The sequence below is a fragment of the Sinohyriopsis cumingii genome, chromosome 12 (genome assembly GCF_028554795.1).
Source record: "Sinohyriopsis cumingii isolate HCF-2022 chromosome 12, ASM2855479v2, whole genome shotgun sequence".
NCBI lineage: Eukaryota > Metazoa > Mollusca > Bivalvia > Unionida > Unionidae > Sinohyriopsis > Sinohyriopsis cumingii.
In genome coordinates this window covers 109,049,469-109,069,607 of record NC_142972.1, presented here as the reverse complement: position 1 = coordinate 109,069,607, position 20,139 = coordinate 109,049,469, and the positions used below count along the sequence as shown (strand labels likewise).

The window sequence follows — 20,139 nt, the reverse complement described above, 5'->3', positions numbered from 1 at the left end:
ACAGTAAATAATACCATGCCCCTGTTGATAGGGGAAACGTGGACACGGAATTACGTCGTTCATAAAAGTTAAAATATCAATCTGACATGAATGTGACTGTTTACAGCAGATAAATTAAATCTGCACTTAAAAGTTACAAAGGCATATGAATCCATACGAAAAACATCAAACGCAAAACTTAAAACCGTTATTGTTTAAAAAGCTTTGCATAAGGATTTTAGTGAAGTGAGTTTAAAGACCGATTCATGATAGTTATTATTTCTGGTGAAGAAACAAATATCTGCGTATATGTGACAATATCAAACTGACTTTGTAGTTGATATTCAACAGTTTGCGAGGATTTAAAAAATACTGTGCAACAAGACTCAAAAATCCTTCATTCAGACCAAACAAGGAAAAAGAGATTTTTATTTGGGACAACCTAAATAAGAGCTATTCAATGACGTAAGTTTTAAAATCAATGAAAAAACAAAACTATCCAAAACAATTATCATCAGTTTTTTTGTGAAATCTTCCGAGTGACCTGTGCATTATACTCTGAAAGATACCATCTTATAACTGGATCTTATCTTGATACAACCAATGGTACAACCAATGATACAACCAATGGCACAACCAATGATACAACCATCGAAATGAAAAATGGTGAGATCTTCTTTAAGAATATACTTTCCAAGATTTACTAATTCCAGAATGGCGCGTAGATTTACTTCAAGGATGATAGGTGGATTATCCATGGATATATGAGGAAGACATGTATAGATGATGGATCTATGGTGACTCTTACCATTACAGCTTCTACTGACATTAATCAGCTTTAAGTATAAGGTTCAGGTTTATTTGATTCGACAGCCTTCATTTTTTCTATCTATAACATGACAAGAGTTGAAGCATGACCATTTGTATGAAGTAATACAAATGAAAAAATCCAACATACAGCATATAATACTGAAATTCTAGCTTATCCCTCAAATAGAGAGAAAAACAAATTGACAACAGAGAAAAAAATAGACCACTACTGAATCCACGATATTAAACAGATAACTTTGATCCAATACAAAGTAAAGACTTATATTTGCCAGAAAGACCAGTTACTGAATTCAGAGCCTTTAATCAGAATCTAAAGTACAACAGCGCCAGCATCCTAATAAACTTACATCTGATAAAATCTCAAAACTTTGTTACATATTTTTGGCATTTGATACTGGGAAACAGTTGTGTTACATTTGTAATTATCAACCACTTTATTAAAAAAAGGACATCAGAATTGAATGCACCATGATGAATTCTTGCAAAATAAATTACGTGTATTCTGTATTTTTCATTCTTATGACTCTGCCAATATTTTATGGAGACCCATGCCCAAATAAATGTAAAGATTGTGACTCTGACACAAATGGCCAAGTAACAAAAGCTGTTTGTGAAGATGTTCAAATCCAAACACTTCCAAATTCTCTTACGGAACTCTGGACAACTGATGCGGTTCAAACCTCTACTTTACCTTTTGGGAGATTCCAGTCCTTTATTCTTGGAGCCAAAACACAACTTCGGATACTATCTATACGGAGATACAAAATTCGACAGCTTGTAAGTGGAAGCTTCAACAATTGTACAAATCTGATAGTTCTCGATTTAAGTGATAACTTAATTTCAAACCTGCCGGTGAATATTTTTCATGGTCTAATATCATTAAAGACTTTAAACCTCAGCAGGAATGCACTTACATCGCTGGACTCAAGCGCAGGATTATTTTCAGATTTACACAGCTTGACACATCTGTATCTGGGATTCAACAAACTGACCAGGATTAATAATTCCACCTTCAGGAACTTGACAGGATTATCTCAACTTGATCTCGAGTCAAACAGAATTTCGACAATTGACAGTGACACATTTCAAGCAATACCTTCTCTTCAGACAATCAATCTGTCAAATAATACTTTAACAAATATTCAATCTGAATTATTCAAAGGCTTGACAAAGCTTCTTCGAATTGAGTTGAATGGAAACTTGCTGCAAATTCTTGACCCAACTACAATCATTGAGCCAAGTGTACGTCTAATATCTTTGTCATCAAATAAGTTCACGGAAATTCCAACAGGATTTCTACAGCACCTTCAAAATGTTCACACTGAAGTTAATCTTGCAGAAAATCTAATCCATAACATTTCTCGAGGTTCACTGGATAAATTACATGTACAAAAGCTAAATATAAGTTTCAATTTGATAGAATTCATACAGCATACAGCTTTTAGTGACTGCACAATTTCTGAATTAGACCTAAGATATAACAATCTCAAATCTCTCCAAAAGGAAATGGAAGGAAATTTATTGAAAATAAATACCATTCTATTGGACAATAATACCTGGGTTTGTGATTGCTCTTTAGTCTGGTTGGTTGAATTTATCAAAATTAACCAATCAAACCATTCTGATCCAGTCTGTGCTGAACCAGTACAATATAATGGGAAAACTATGATTTCCATAGCAACAAATTTATCCTCAGACTGTGCTCCAACAACTACCCAGCAATCAACTTCAACACAGAGAACAACATTCATAGCTAGCACTGATACAAGTCAGACAACAGCAACAACAGAAAAGGACCTGATAACAACAGCAAATGTTGTTGAAAGTACTCATGGTGGCATCATTACTGTTACAGGTACTCAGCAATCCACATCAACAGAGAAAATAACAGTCCCAACCAGTGCTGGTACGAGTCAAACAACAACAATAGGATCAAGCAAAATAACAACAGGAAAGAGTCAGATAACAACAGGAATGGGCCACATAACAACAGAAAAGGGCCATGAAAATACCCATAGTAACATGACTACTATAACAACACAAGCAAAATCTAGTATACACAGTTCTTCCACAGCAGAAGATGATTCAAGTTCTACAACTGTTGGTGTAACTGTAGGAATATGTGTGGGAGTTGTCTCCCTTTTAGTTCTAATTGCCGCACTTGTTAAACTCAAGCCATGGAAGAAACTTGGAAAATCAGCAAAAGTGGGTGTTCAATATGTGGAATCATATTCAACACATGGTGACTGTAATGCAAAGCCACAATTTAACATGAGTTCTCTCTGGCAAAAAGTCATTCCCTATGATTATGTTCCACAAGAAGAACTGATAAATGAAATGTCAGATTGATTTGTTAAATTCTAATGCTTTCAAGGTTTCAATATTTTGGGGTACATATGAAGATGATGTGATGAAGTAGGAAATGTATGCTTGTAAAAAATATCCAGATATCATAAAAATAAAAATTTCAGAAATAAAAATTTCAGAAATGAAAGAACAGTGTTAATACATAACACTTTAAAGAAAAGCTAGTCAGTGCTTTCTCTAATTTAAAAAAGGTGGGGTAAGGCATGACACCTCTGGCATTTTCATGAAAGGAAGATTCGGGGTGGTAGGAGGCACTTTTTCTAAGAGACCATTATCATGAACAGACCCCTTTTAGTATCTTGCAATTAATAAGATAAACACCTATCAATGAGTAAAACTCAAACTGACAGTCCCTTATCTTCAAATCAGCACAGCAGTAGCAATGACCCTATGTCACATGTATCAGACCCTATGTCACATGTATTATAACTACATGTTACAAGAGAGACGTTACCACTGAATACTGAAAATTGCATGTTTGTAACTGTATGACAAAAAACACTGCCAATAACTTGATGATCAATAACAGCATCTCACAGGTTAATTCCCAAAAATTACTTAGTAAGTGCTTGATTGTGGCAGTTATCTTTAAGTCAAGCATCTGCATGATCCGACTGAGATTTGTTAATATTAATTACTATTACCAGTCTCATTACGCTCATGGTGAATCAACTGCATGATTTTCATGCAGTTCATTTTCAAGGTTTCCTACCGTAACATAAAACATGCGAATTTTTGTGTAATAACAGGAGCTTCTTTTGATCTACAGAGAAATTTCAGAGAAGAAAAAGAATTATAAACCGTTATACATGCATTCAAGTTGGGTCAAACTGCAAACAACAAAAGCCCTGATCTTTACCAACGTATCAATGTCTATGTTGTTTGTTCTATTGATTACTCCTAAGAAACTGCACAGACCCAGACCTGCTGGCATATCATTCAATGGCATTTCTGGGTCACTGCAGTCAGCAGTTGGATCCAACTTGTATGTAAGTATATATGTAAATTGGCCAGCATTTTTAAAGTCATGTGATTGTTATTTTTATGTGAACAATAATGTAGAAAACTTGCATATATGTAAATATCAATTCTGTGTATACATGTACAGCATCAATGTGTGCATACATGTACAATGTTAATTTGTGCATATGTACAATGTCAATTTGTGTATACATGTACAATGTCATCTAAAAACTACTTTTGCTAAACTGAGTTATTTTTCAATATGGTATCAAGGAAAATACACACTGTGTACCTTTATCTGTAATCTATCTGTAGGTGTATTTTTGTATAATATGAAAAATGGAACTACTTTGTTGTCCATAGCTTTTTGTGATGTTGCACTCATAATAGCAATTAACAAGTACTTGAAAATGATAATACTACAATTACTTCTTAATAGCCATAAATTAATATCGACCTGAAAATCAATACTGAAATTATTCTTCATGACAATGAAATATGGACTTGAAAATGTTAAGACTGTAATTACTTTGTCATGACAATAAATTAATTTCAACTTGAAAATCATAATACTGTAATCACTTCTTCAGTACAGTTAATATGGACTTGAAAACAATGATAGAATTACTTCTTCATGGCAACAAATTAATATGGACTTGAAGATCAAAATACTGTAATTACTTCTTAATGACAAAAAATTAATAGAGACTTGAAAATCATAACACTAATTACTTCTTAATGACAATAAATTCATACAGACTTGAAAATCATAATACTGTAATTACGTCTTAATGACAATAAATTCATATAGACTTGAAAATCATAACACTGTAATTACTTCTTAATGACAATAAATTCATATAGACTTGAAAATCATAACACTGTAATTACTTCTTAATGAAAATAAATTAATATAGACTTGAAAATCATAACACTAATTACTTCTTAATGACAATAAATTCATAGACTTGAAAATCATAACACTGTAATTACTTCTTAATGACAATAAATTCATAAAGACTTGAAAATCATAACACTGTAATTACTTCTTAATGAAAATGAATTAATATAGACTTGAAAATCATAATACTGTAATTACACCTTAATGACAATAAATTCATAAAGACTTGAAAATCATAACACTGTAATTACTTCTTAATGAAAATGAAATAATATAGACTTGAAAATCATAATACTGTAATTACTTCTTATTGATAATTGATTAATATAGACTTGAAAATCATAATACTGTAATCACTTCTTCATGACAGTTAATATGTACTTGAAAACAATGATAGAATTACTTCTTCATGATAATTAATATAGATTTGAAAATCATAATACTGTAATTACTTCTTTTTAAGACCAGATATTTGTACATTTGTGTAGAATTGTCAGTTCAAAAACTACCCCAGTATTACATTCAAAGATCTTTAATTCTCACATCTTCAAACTGCTCTCCTTTCTTTATAATCCACTGCTGAACAATGTGTCAACTTGACATTGCTAGGGTCCAAGAAAATCATGCTTTTTTTAATTGCAATATTTGTATATATTTTTGCTGCTCTTCTGATCAATTAAGCTTTGTATCTACAGTGGATACAATTTTACTGTCCAAATAAATTAAGAGTATCTGATCTTACCAGGTGAATTGAAATATATATATAGATATATGTGTATATATATATATATATATATATATATATATATATATATATATATATATAGAGAGAGAGAGAGAGAGAGAGAGAGAGAGAGATTTATTTGATGCTTTGATGTGAAATTTTAATCTCTGGGTAATTGTTTTCTAAATTATGTGTACAGATAGGCTGGAAATGTGCAATTATACAATGTCTGTTTTCTGAATCTTAAACTATCCGTATGTCTATAGCTGAAACTAATCAGTTCACGTTAACTCATTTAGATGACTATTTGTATGTCTGTGAATTGAAATATTTTAATCAGAAAATGTCAATAAAAATAATCTTTCAATTCAAGCTGTTGCTTCAGTTATAAATCACATTTTATCCAAGTTTACATCACTCAAAGTCTGTATCAAAATTTATAGCAGTGAAATCTTATGTAAGAAAATACTTTCTGAAGATTTACTAAATCCTGAATGACATGGGAAATTCCTTCACTTGGAGAAGTGTAGATTAACATGGATATTTTAGGAAGACCTGTAACCACAATAAAAAATGGCTAACAATACAATGTCACAGCAACTTTCCTTTCAGACTGTCATTACTGAAATTAATCAGTATTTATTTGAGTGAAGGCTTCTTTCATGCAAGAGCCATTTTTTTAAAAACCCTATTAACGGCATGACAAGTGTTAAAATGAGTTCATCCGACTCGTGTAATACAAAAGAAACATATCCAAAACACAGTTAGTAATGCCACTGGAATTCTGACTTATCTCCCCTAATGACAATGAAGAGAAAAAATATTAACAAAATGCAATGCAATGGTCGAAAACGTGACTTAAACCCAGTACAGAGCTTTAACATGAGGCCTACAAAAGAAACAGTTACTACATTCACAGCGTTTTAATGACATTAAAAATGATAAGAACTTGTATAGTACCAACTTTATCTTAATGAATTGACTCGTCTCATCGGACAGGATCACCCAAAATTTGTACATTTGATTTCCTTATTATAAAGTTGTCTTGAGATTTCAAACTGAAAAGCCAAATTAATATACAGGACATCCAATAATAGTGCTCCTGAATATTTACAATCACTTTTCCAGTATAGGCTACCTGGCAATACTTCCCACCTGCAATCCATGTCTACCAAACTGTATAAAATTCCCAGGCCAAATAAGGAATTATTTTTATAAAAGTTTCCAATACTCTGTAACTTTGCTCTGGAATAGTATTCCAGTTGAGATTAGAAATGCCCACTCCGTTTCCTTCTTCCAAAACCAATATATCCAGTGGCTTAGTGATACAGCTAAAATACCACAAAGCAATTAATTTATATTAGCTGCATCTCTGAAATAAACATTCTCTACCGAAGTTCATTCCTAGCTCCACGACTGCTAATTGCATGGGTATGGATTTTATTACTAAGCACAACGCAGGGTCTGAATCTATTTTCCTGACCATAACTTGAAAAATCTCTCACTTTGCTATTACTACCTGCAAATGCATCTAATTTTTAATGATTTGTCCCCGATACGAAAAGGTCAAATAAGACAAAATGGTTAAATCAGAGAATGAGCTCATCACCAACTGTCCTAAAATTATATTTAATTGAATCATTTATCACGTCTTTGGAGAATATTTGATAACTTTATTTGGTGTTGTTGTTGTTGTAGGGTTTAACACCATTTTTCAGCACACGATTAATGGTGGTGGAAGAACCTGGGAAAATCCTGGAAAGAACCACCGACCCATGAGAATCTCCTGGCAAGCTTTCTCACATATCCACATTAGCCGAATCCGAGACTCGAACTAACGCAGACAGAGGTAAGAGATAATTTTCTTTAATCTACTGATAAATTAGACAAAACCAAAAAGCATCAAAGACGTAGGCAAGGTTTACAAGTTATGCAATGCCAGTTATAAGAACGGGTATGCCTGTGCAAAGTCAATTTGTTACAGTCAAAATTTAACATCAGGTCAAAGTATCAATCATTGCAGATAACAGCAGAAGTAAAAATTCCTGTACAAACTAGCCATTTTTAGGTCATTTGCGATAATTTTCTAGTACTGATGTACAAAGTCAAAATATATGATACATAAGGAATCATATAGAATTGTACAAACTAATGCTTCTGCAGAAACGGCTCACTGTTTGACAAAATGAAAAACAAATTCACCCTTTTTGCCTTTGTGATTATAACATTCTATCATGAATGCATTCGTGCATGCAAAGGACAGTCTTTACATGTTAGACCTTTTAACAGTAATAAATTAACATGGACTTCAAAATCATTCTACGATCACTTGGATCAGTATTTTCATGTTTGATCTTTTAACAATAATAAATTAACATGGACTTCAAAATCATTCTATGATCACTTGGATCAGTATTTTCATGTTTGATCTTTTAACAGTAATAAATTCACATGGACTTCAAAATCATTCTATGATCACTTGGATCAGCATTTTCATGTTTGGTCTTTTAACAGTAATAAATTAACATGGACTTCAAAATCATTCTATGATCACTTGGATCAGTAGGTACTGTTACATGTAATACATTAACATGGACTTCAAAATCATTCTATGATCACTTGGATCAGTATTTTCATGTTTGATCTTTTAACAATAATAAATTAACATGGACTTCAAAATCATTCTACGATCACTTGGATCAGTATTTTCATGTTTGATCTTTTAACAGTAATAAATTCACATGGACTTCAAAATCATTCTATGATCACTTGGATCAGTATTTTCATGTTTGATCTTTTAACAGTAATAAATTAACATGGACTTCAAAATCATTCTATGATCACTTGGATCAGTAGGTACTGTTACATGTAATACATTAACATGGACTTCAAAATCATTCTACAATCTCATGGATCAGTAGGTACTATTACATGTAATACATTAACTTGGACTTAAAAATCTTTCTACGATCACATGGTTCAGTAAGTACTATTACGTGTAATACATTAACATGGACTTCAAAATCATTCTACGATCACTTGGATCAGTAGGTACTGTTACATTAAATACATTACCTGGGACTTCAAAATCATTCTACGATCACTTGGATCAGCAGGTACTATTACATGTAATAAATTAACATGGACTTCAAAATCATTCCACGATCACTTGGACCAGTAGGTACTATTACATGTAATAAATTAACATGGACTTCAAAATCATTATACGATCACTTGGATCAGTAGGTACTATTACATGTAATAAATTAACATGGACTTCAAAATCATTCCACGATTACTTGGACCAGTAGTACTATTACATGTAATAAATTAACATGGACTTCAAAATCATTCTACGATCACTTGGATCAGCAGTGTCACATGTCAGACCTTTTAACAGCAATCAATTAACATGGCCATCAATAACATTCCACAATCACTTCTGCATTGTAATCTTCTCATTAACAATTTTAAAAACCTTTAGCTCCCATATCTGGAAACTTCTCTACTTTACCCTCAGTATCTTGATCTTTCTTTGCTTTCTAGAGAATAAATTGCTCAACAATGTGACAACCTGACACTGGCAAGGTCCAGCAAAATTAATGCTACTGTACTTTTTAGTTCAACATGTCATACATGGTGTGTACTAAAGTCAAACTTAATGTCCGATAATATAACCATGATACCTTAATACCTCACATACAAAATTATCTGGTATTCTGATAAATTTAATCTTTAAATGTAAACACTGGAGAAATTATATTCTACAATCTTTCATTTAAATCACACCATTGCCATAATGTGTCAAAATTTTAAAATCTATTTTTCTTGAGATTTACTCTCCATAATTTACCATCCTACTAAATTAAAAGACTAACTTTATTAGCAAGACCTGCAGTATCCATGTTAACAAAGTTAAAAATGTATGGAAACAGCATGACATTTATGTAACTTTACCAGCATGACCTGTAGTATACCATTTTTTTAAAAAAAAATATATGCTGACTACAAGATTTTAATTGCAGAAATTAAATATTATTTCCTTGCAGGCTTTCTTCACATAAGAACCTGTTTTTTTCTATGTATCAATTATATGACACATGGACATGTTACAATTTAAATGATGCAATGAAAAAGAAAGAAAAACCTCTGAAATACAGCAAGTCATATATGAAATACAGCAAGTCATATATGAAATACAACAAGTCATATGAAATACAGCAAGTCATATATGCAATACAAAAGTCATATGAAATACAGCAAGTCATATATGAAATACAGCAAGTCATATAAGAAATACATCAAGTCATGAAATACAGCAAGTCATATATGAAATACAGCAAGTCATAACAGCAAGTTATACATGAAATACAACAAGTCATATATATGAAATACAGCAAGTCATATATGAAATACAGCAAGTCATATATGAAATACAGCAAGTCATATATGAAATACAGCAAGTCATAACAGCAAGTCATATATGAAATACAGCAAGTCACATATGAAATACAGCAAGTCATATACGAAATACAGCAAGTCATATATGAAATACAGCAAGTCATATCAATGTAATTATTATTTAACACCCTAGAAACAATGACGAATGAAATGTTTCACTGACTTTAACATGCTGATAGAATGGATATAAAAGACTTCAAATCTCCAATGCAAACAGTTATAAAATGACAGTAACCTGTACAGTGCAAACATCTTAGTAAAAGAAACACATGTCATCTGATAAAATTTCACCATATATATACTTGGCATCTGATAATGAAAAACGGTTGTCTTACCACATGTAATTACCAATCACTGTATTCAGTCTAGAAAGATGAGAACTGAAATGCACCATGATTTCTTTCAAAACAATTTTATATTTAATCCTCACCCATCTTTTACAGAGACCAAATTCCTGATAAATGTAAGGACTGTGGCTCAATGTCCACAAACACTAATGCCCAAATACAATCATGTACAAAATCCCTTATTTAGGTCCAACAACACTGATGCTGCAATACCATCATGTACAAAATTCCTCACTAATGTCCAATAACACTGATGCCCAAGTTCCATCATGTACACAATTCCTTTTTTCTGTCCAATAACAATGATGCCCTAATACCATCATGTACACAAGTCCTTATTAATGTCCAATAACACTGATGCCCTAGTTCCATCATGTACAAAATTCCTTATTTAGGTCCAACAACAATGATGACCTACTACAATCATGACCAATATTCCTTATTTATGTCCACAAACACTGATGCCCTAAAAAAAGATGTACAGAATTCCTTATTAATGTCCAAAAAACACTGATGCCTTAATGCCATCATGACCTAATTCCTTATTAATGTCCAAAAACACTGATGCCTTAATGCAATCATGACCTAATTCCTTATTAATGTCCAAAAACACTGATGCCTTAATGCCATCATGACCTAATTCTTTATTAATGTCCAAAAAGACTGATGCCTTAATGCCATCATGACTTAATTCCTTATTAATGTCCAAAAACACTGATCCTTAATGCCATCATGACCAAATTTCTTATTAATGTCCAAAAACACTGATGCCTAAGTACCATCATATACAGAATTTATCAAGTCCGATAATAATAAGGCCTTTAATACCATCATGAAAAAAATTCCTACAACCAAGATGTATAGAATTCCTTATTATTGTCCAAAAAACACTGATGTCTTAATGCCAGCATGACCAAATTCCTTATTAATGTCCAAAAACACTGATGCCCTAACACCATCATGTACAGAATTCCCTGCTATCCTTATATACGAACACCGGATAAATATTATTCAACAATCTTTCGCTTCAATTATACTAATACTATAATCTGCCAGCATTTTCACAACCATCTTACTCACAATCCATTGTCCCAAAATTTACTGTCATAATTAATAGTACTTCACCAAGTGATCTGAAATATATATATATATATATATATATATATATATATATATATATATATATATATATATATATATATATATATATATGCTGCTTTTAGTGTGAAATTTAAAGTTATGGGTACTTTTCTTCTTATCTCATGTATACAGAAAGTCTGGAAATGTGCAATTTTATTACATGCGTTTTCCACATCTTAAACCTTGTCTATAACTGAAAACTGATCAGGACATACTAACTCATTTCAATGACGTGTTTATATTGCTGTGAACTGAAATAAATATTCCTAAAGAAAACAATGTGAATAAAAATATTCTTTCCCAATCCAGTTCTTGTTCCAACTGTTAAGTAGATTTTATCCATGTTTATGTTAGCAACACCTGCATCAGAATTTATGACAGTGTGATCATAGGTAATAATTTACTTTATAAAGATTTACTAAATCCATGTAAAGCTCCCTAACTGGGAGACATTTTCATTAACCATGGATATAAGAGGAAAACCTCAATCTATATTAAAAACGGTTAAAGATATATCATGATCACTACATACCATTAAGCCTGAATCAGTATAATGATGCAGGATTCCTTCAAGAAAGGGCATTTTTTTCTTGTGTATCAATCGCATGTGACTATTTGAATGAAGCAATGTAAAAGGAAACCATATCAAATAATACCACTGGAATTTTTATGTATCTCTCCTTGAGATAATGCCAAGAAAAAATGCATTACATAATCTATCCTTATGTTATAGAGGTGACTAGTGCGGACCGAAAAGATTTCAGAACGAACAGTTACCACATTCACAGCATTTCGTTGGGATATAAAGTGACAGTAATCTGTTCATTGCCACCATCTTTGTAAATTTCAACAAGACATCTGAGAAAAATTCTCAAAAATTTTACATTTAATTGGCATTTGATACTGAGGAACAGTTGTGTTACCACATGTATTTATCAGCCACAGTTTTCAGCCAAGAAGGACGCCATAAATTGAATGCACCATGATGAATTCTTGCAAAATAAATTATTCTGTATTTTTCATCCTCGTGACTCTGCCAATATTTTATGGAGACCCATGCCCAGATAAATGTAAAGATTGTGACTTTGACACAAATGGCCAAGTAACAAAAGCTGTTTGTCAAGATGTTCAAATTCAAACACTTCCAAATTCTCTTATGGAACTCTGGACATCTGATGCGGTTCAAGCATCTACTTTACCTTTTGGGAGATTCCAGTCTTTCATTCTTGCAGCCAAAACACAACTTCGGATCCTGTCTATACGGAGATACAAAATTCGACTGCTTGCAAGTGGAAGCTTCAACAATTGTACAAATCTGATAGTTCTCGATTTAAGTGATAACTTAATTTCAAACCTGCCGGTGAATATTTTTCATGATCTAATATCATTAAAGACTTTAAACCTCAGCAAGAATGCACTTTCATCGCTGGACTCAAGTGCAGGGTTATTTTCAGATTTACGCAGCTTGACACATTTGTATCTGGGATTCAACAAACTGACCAGGATTAATAATTCCACCTTCAGGAACTTGATAAGATTATCTCAACTTGATCTCGAGTCAAACAGAATTTCGACAATTGACAGTGATACATTTCAAGCAATACCATCACTTCAGGCAATCAATCTGTCAAATAATACTTTAACAAATATTCAATCTGAGTTATTCAAAGGCTTGACAAAGCTTCTTCGAATTGAGTTGAATGGAAACTTGCTGCAAATTCTTGACCCAACTACAATCATTGAGCCAAGTGTACGTCTGATATCTTTGTCATCAAATAAGTTCACAGAAATTCCAACAGGATTTCTACAGCACCTTCAAAATGTTCACATTGAAGTTAATCTTGCAGAAAATCAGATCCATAACATTTCTCGAGGTTCACTGGATAAAATACATGCACAAAAGCTAAATATAAGTTTTAATTTGATAGAATTCATACAGCATACAGCTTTTAGTGACTGCACAATTTCTGAATTGGACCTAAGATATAACCATCTCAAATCTCTCCAAAAGGAAATGGAAAGAAATTTGTTGAAAATAAATACCATTCTATTGGATAATAATACCTGGACTTGTGATTGCTCTTTACTCTGGTTGGTTGAATTTATCAAAATTAACCAATCAAACCATTCTGATCCAGTCTGTGCTGAACCAGTCCTATATAATGGGAAAACAATGATTTCCATAGCAACAAATTTATCCTCAGACTGTGTTCCAACAACTACACTGCAATCCATTTTAACACAGAAAATAATGATATCTAGTGCTGGTATGACACAGACACCAAAAGAAAAAATTCAGGCAACATTAGGACAAAGCCAAATGACAATAGGGATGGGCCAGATAATATCAGGAATGGGCCAGGAAAACACCCATGGTAAAATGTCTACTCCACAAAATCAGACAACACCCAGGCCAACAACTATTCTTGCTTCTAATTTTACCATTTCACCTACACCAGCAAAATCTGAGACAAACAGCTCCTCTACTGAGGCACATGATTCAAGTTCTACAAATATTGGCTTGATTGTTGGAATAAGTGTAGGAGTCATCTCCCTTATAATTGTGACTACTGCACTGGTCAAACTCCAGCCATGGAAGAAAATTGGAAGATTTGCAAGAGTGGATGTTAACGATGTGGAGTGATACCCACACATGGTAACTATAATGCAAACACAAAGTTGATGCTAACAATGTGGAATCATAATAAACACATCGTAACTATAATTCAAACCCAAAATTAAAACTGGCTTCTCTGAAACAAAATCACATTTCCTGATGGCTATGCTCGAAGACATGCCAGATTATGGTGCTAAAGTTTGCTTTTAAGACTTAAGGACTTTCAAGATTTCACAAGTGTGCTACGTATTATGACTGGAACTGAAAAGGATGAGATGAAATCCTGATAATCTAAAAGTTATGTCTAACAATGCCTAATGGTATAATGACACCTGAGAAGAGCACGGCAAGTTTGTGTTGAAGATAACTGGAATTTATGTATGTCATATGTTTATAATTTTAGCACATGCTGAAATGCAAGCTTAATCCCAACTTTGACAAACTTGAAAAAAGATAGCAGGTTTCCCAAAAAAAACCCAACCCCATTTTTGACCCATTGGTCAACAAAAATGTTTGCAAACATTCAAAAATTTACTCATTTAGTAAATAAGTATTTTAAAAAATTGTCCAATATTTCTTGTATCAGTGTCTTGAGACCCACGATGCAAACATCATTTAAATAGAAACTGCTTCCTATGCGATGTTCAGTCACTTCATTAAAATCAGTTACACATAAAAATTGATTTCAAAACCCATCAGCTGTCTACAGTGTCTTAAATGTGAATGACATATTTATCATACTGTTTTAGCCCAGAATAATAATATGTAAGAGCGATATTGTTTGCATACTGTTATGTATATCTATATTGTCTGCTCAACTTTTATCCATGATTTTAGGTTGTAGTTTTAGCTGTCATTTGTAAACAAATGTATATCTAACTTTTGTCCATATTTGTGGAATGTATCTGTAAACATGCTGACATGGCCTTTTGACCATAGTATGTTCTAGAAGCAAGATTATGACCCTTATCTTGATCACCTTATTCTTTTATTTTTAAAGAATGTAATGATAAAAAGAATTATGTCTTTCCTTCTTTATGTTCAGTCAATAAAATTATTTACTGCTGGGTTCAGATAATAATTTTTGAGGAATCATTTATTTAAAATTATTTGATTAGAATTACAGAGTGCTCAATGACATTTTTTACTAAATCACTATTTTGGGATTATTGTGAATTCTTTCAAGGACATTCTGGATTATATCAATGTTATACATCAAGACCTTTGGTACAGCTCATACAAAACAACTGGCATATCAGTACATTTAATACTGGAATTTAACTCTGAAACCTCTATACTTTTGGACTTATGATAGAACTTTTAGGATTATTTTGAATTCAATCCACAATACTGTAAGTTGCTCTTACATTTTCACTTTCTGTTCAAAGAACTAAATTATGTTCACATTTACTAAACTTGCTGGGATTGCTTTTTATGTAACTTAGTTTAAGAACATAAAGTTGGAACAATGCATGTAGACCACCTGCAAAAATCATTTCCATCTTAAAAAGACATTAAGCATCCTTTTATCAATTCTAGCAATCGCATCATCTACAATTTATGCAAAGAATATTTTTTGAATTTCCTTTCTTCATTAAATAAAAAACAAAACTTAATTGTTGTTTTGGGTTTGACACCATTTCTCAGTGCAAGATAGGCTATGCATGGCAACCAGAATAACTGGTGAAGGAATAGCCCAGAAAAACCCTAGTAAGAATCAATGACCCATGGGAAGCTACCGGCATGCTTTCTCACATACCCACAATGGCCAAGCCCAAGACTCGAACTCATGTGGACCTCAAAATTGCAAGCTGCAATGACATACAGAGCCATTCAGTCAGAGTGAGAAACTGTATCCAAAGCAGTCAACCAATCTGGCTTGCCTAGTGCTAAAAGATTGCATCAAAAGACATCACGATAATTACTAGGAACTTGAAAAAGGATTCTACATTAAATAAAAAGTGATATGCTCTCCAAGAGAGGTTATGTTATCGCTGCCTGCAACCATATTTGAGGTACACCCAATTTTCAATGATCCGATACTGACATGACAAGGACACATCTGACAATGAGACCAATTCCAATAATGACCTCATCCCTCACTTTGTGAAAATTATCTCGATAAATGGCTTATAATAAATACACAGTATTTTCCATAACAGCACCGTAAAAATATAAAATTCAAAATATTTGTTACAGGTCAGAATTCGTATTCATCAGGTCAGAAGTATAATTTATTGCAGTTGACAGTAGATCTGAAAACTACTTTACAGATCAACCATTTTTTAAAGTATTTATGGGTATTTTCTGCAATGTATTATGTGTATTACTAGTATCAGATTCTTCTTTCCAACATTTTTAAATGTTATGTTGGTGAACTAGTAAAAAAGGATAACACTGTACCAGTTTAATCCACAATACCTTGCAGAAATGCACACAAAATGAACAGATTTGCTACTTATACTTCTAACTGAAATTCACATTCATTTGCCTAGCCAAACAGAATTTTAAAAAGACAAGGGAGTTAACTGCAGCAACTAACCTGTTCTATGTAAACAACTGCCCTATGCCACTATCAATGGCAGCCAAGGAATTCATATGATCTACAAATAAGTTTATATACAGCTAATAAGATAATAAATTCACATGTCAGTTTAAAAGGGACAATGGAATATCATTAGTGTCTTGAACTGCAATCACCCTCTGGCTAATAACACAGTGCTTCCCTTAAGGCTACAGGAGTGGAGAGTCAAATATCCCCTTGGTGTCAAAGTTGGAAGTCAGACTGAGTAAAGAAAAAACTCTGATGTCAGAACTGGGGGTCAAATTAAAAATTAATGGGGTCTCTAACACACAAGGGAAACATTGGAAATGGCAGTTTAGTAATAACATTATGGTATTTATGGACCACAATTACCAGCTTATTGATGGCAGCTTTATACAACATGCCACTTTTCCATGTCCCCAAGACTTTGTTAATGGTCTTTGTTACTGTATATATTAATGAAGGGAATCGGTCAGAATTTCGTAGTCGATAATTGGTTCAATTTAAACAACTGATAATTGATTATAATCAGATACTAAGAGCACATTTTAATTTTAGTTTATTGTACAGTTATATCTTTGTTCAAAATGTTAATAAATGTACAGGAGTACATTTTAATTTTAGTTTATTGTAGTTTATTTCTTTGTTCAAAATGTTAATAAATGTACAGGAGTACATTTTAATTTTAGCTTATTGTACAGTTTATTTCTTTCTTCAAAATGTTAATAAATGTACAGGAGCACATTTTAATTTTAGTTTATTGTACAGTTTATTTCTTTGTTCAAAATGTTAATAAATGTACAGGAGTACATTTTAATTTTAGTTTATTGTACAGTTTATTTCTTTGTTCAAAATGTTAATAAATGTACAGGAGCACATTTTAATTTTAGTTTATTGTACAGTTTATTTCTTTGTTCAGAATGTTAATCAATGTACAGGAGTAATCTCTTTTAATAACTTGGATACTTTAACCTCATGAAAATAATATATTATTTTAAAATTGTGTTGTGATATTTTAGTTCTACAACTTTGTTAACTTAAAGCAACTTTTTATGGCTGATGAAATATTGTTACAATCCCCCAAAATCCTTTCATTCGTATCTGATGTGTCTATAATTTAAAGTAAAGAAGGACATGGTTTTTATGTTTGTCATTATTTACAAATATTAGAAAGGATTTTATATTTAACTGAAATAAATCATCAAAATGTGTTTAAATTTATTAGCTCAACCATTTAGCAGTTTAATTATGTAATGATGACTGTATGTTCCTAATTGGACCTACTGAATATGGTATGGTTTATATTTGAAGTTGTGAACGGAACAAACAATTCAGATCAACTTAATGGACTGGAAGCCCTATTTAGCTTACCATTTATACCAGATTTCTACTAACCACAGTGATGTGTATGCAACTAAAAAGAAGTAGCCTCCCTTTATACACAATCGATAATGGAGTTTCACAATCAGTTATCTTATTGGTTCGCTCAACCAAGTGATAATCGATTATAAACGATAATCAGAACAACACTAGTATATGCTTTCTGTAATAAGATATAATGGTACAAATTGTACAGCCCCTGGTGGGCAGAGATTAAGGTGTAGGGAACATTGTATTCAGAAATAAAGGACAAAACTAGCTGTGATTGATGCATTATGTAAGAGTTGAACTTTCTGTAAGCCTCTTGGAAAATTGTGAGATTATGTTAATTCATATCTAGATGATAGTTTGTATTTTTTATTATTTCTTTAAAACATGGTATACATGACTGAAAATGTTGCTGGTGTGACAAGGTAACTCTTACCCCATCTAGTTCCAGCAGAGTTATCTCTCTTAAATGCAATGGAGTACCTGGTTCTACCTTTGTCAAATTGACAAATCTAACATTGTTCTCTATGACAGTGTGTGACATGCATGCTGAGGTAGGATAGAAAGTATATTTATTTCACATAACATTAGCATTGAGGTCTTTGGAAAAACAATTGATACCGTGATACCATAAGATGTTACCATCAAAGGGAGAGAACTCTAAAAATGCATTTATGTAACTATATAGTTTAACATGTCTGCACATATTGCCAGTTAGAAGTTGGTTGTTTTGTTTTTTTTTAAATTTAAGGTAATTTGTTCTGATTTTTCTTTTTAATGTAAATAAATTAGTGTTGTGAAGTTTATTATTGGTCTTGACAAAGGTTGATGACAATAAGTGAATCTGTTTCATCTCAATGAAGAAGCTTAACTGAAAATTGTGTAGTGAAATCACTCATGGAGAAAACTGGCCAAACTTAACTTAAATCAAAAAAGGAAAATTAATTGAAAACTATGCAGAAAACTAACCAATTATTATCTGAGATAATACAATCCACATTTTCTTTCCACAGTTCCAATTTACAGATGATCCAGAAGAGTTTCCATTTCAACTCATCTTTATAAAATAAGTCAAATAATTTTTATCTTGGCATGCCTTGACAGGCAAAAGGCAAAAATTAATCAATGAATTTTCGTAAACTTTATTTTAAATAGACACAAATATTGATTCATCACCAAATAAACAATACTCGAAATACTGTTGTTGTTGAGTTTAATGCCATTTTTTAGCACATGATAGGCTATACATGGCAGCTAGTATTAATGGTGGAGGAAGAACCCGGGAAAACCTGCAGTAAAGTACCACCAACCCACGAGAAGCTACTGGCAAGCTTTCTCACATACCCACATTGGCTGAATCTGAGACTCGAACCCATGTTGACAGAGGTGAGATGGCAGTGATCAGTAACAGAGAGCGCTTTAGACAACTCTGCACTCGGGGCCCCTTCTGAAAATACTGCCATACAGAAAGCTGACCATGGCAAGCATGTGTTAGCTTACCCGAGTCTATGGTAAATTTGTTTTGTACACTCAAGATGTATTTACATAATGAGTAACAGAAATGTTGGGCCATCTGTACTTGCAAACTGACCACATAATAAACTGTAACACTGAGGTGTGGTTGGACATGCACGTGTACAGACATATTGATGTATGGATTACATGTCCCCATATATCGCAATATAAACCTTCTGCTTGACTAAAATAAAGTGTAATGATAATGAAGTGCATTCAGATGTCTCAGACATTATGTTCTTGCCTTATATGATGTCAACATGCAAAGTGTGACATCATGATGTTTTTCATTCCATAATGTAACATGCACATATCTTTCATAGATTTCTTTACTCAGAACAGTAGCCATACAATAAACAACTGTATTTAACAAGAAATCAT

General features: G+C 32.4%; 2 protein-coding genes across 2 annotated transcripts in view; one reads left to right on the top strand and one right to left on the bottom strand.

The window, feature by feature from the left end:
• LOC149787234 (kinesin-like protein KIF13A) overlaps positions 1–20,139 on the bottom strand; it is a 398,962-nt gene that overhangs the window by 254,626 nt on the left and 124,197 nt on the right. The gene's annotated exons all lie outside the window — the stretch shown is intronic.
• On the top strand, positions 1,321–14,494 carry LOC149787235 (uncharacterized). Its single transcript, XM_089978079.1, has 2 exons — positions 1,321–3,149; positions 12,689–14,494. The coding sequence occupies exons 1-2, from the start codon at positions 1,330–1,332 to the stop codon at positions 14,355–14,357; spliced, it is 3,489 nt and encodes a 1,162-aa protein (XP_089834205.1). The 5' UTR covers positions 1,321–1,329; the 3' UTR covers positions 14,358–14,494.

Coding starts and splice junctions, on each gene's coding strand:
- LOC149787235 (XM_089978079.1), top strand. CDS start 1,330: ATGACTCTGCCAATATTTTATGGAGACCCATGCCCAAATAAATGTAAA. Junction 3,150..12,688: donor GAAGAACTGATAAATGAAAT/GTCAGATTGATT, acceptor GCCATAAATTGA/ATGCACCATGATGAATTCTT.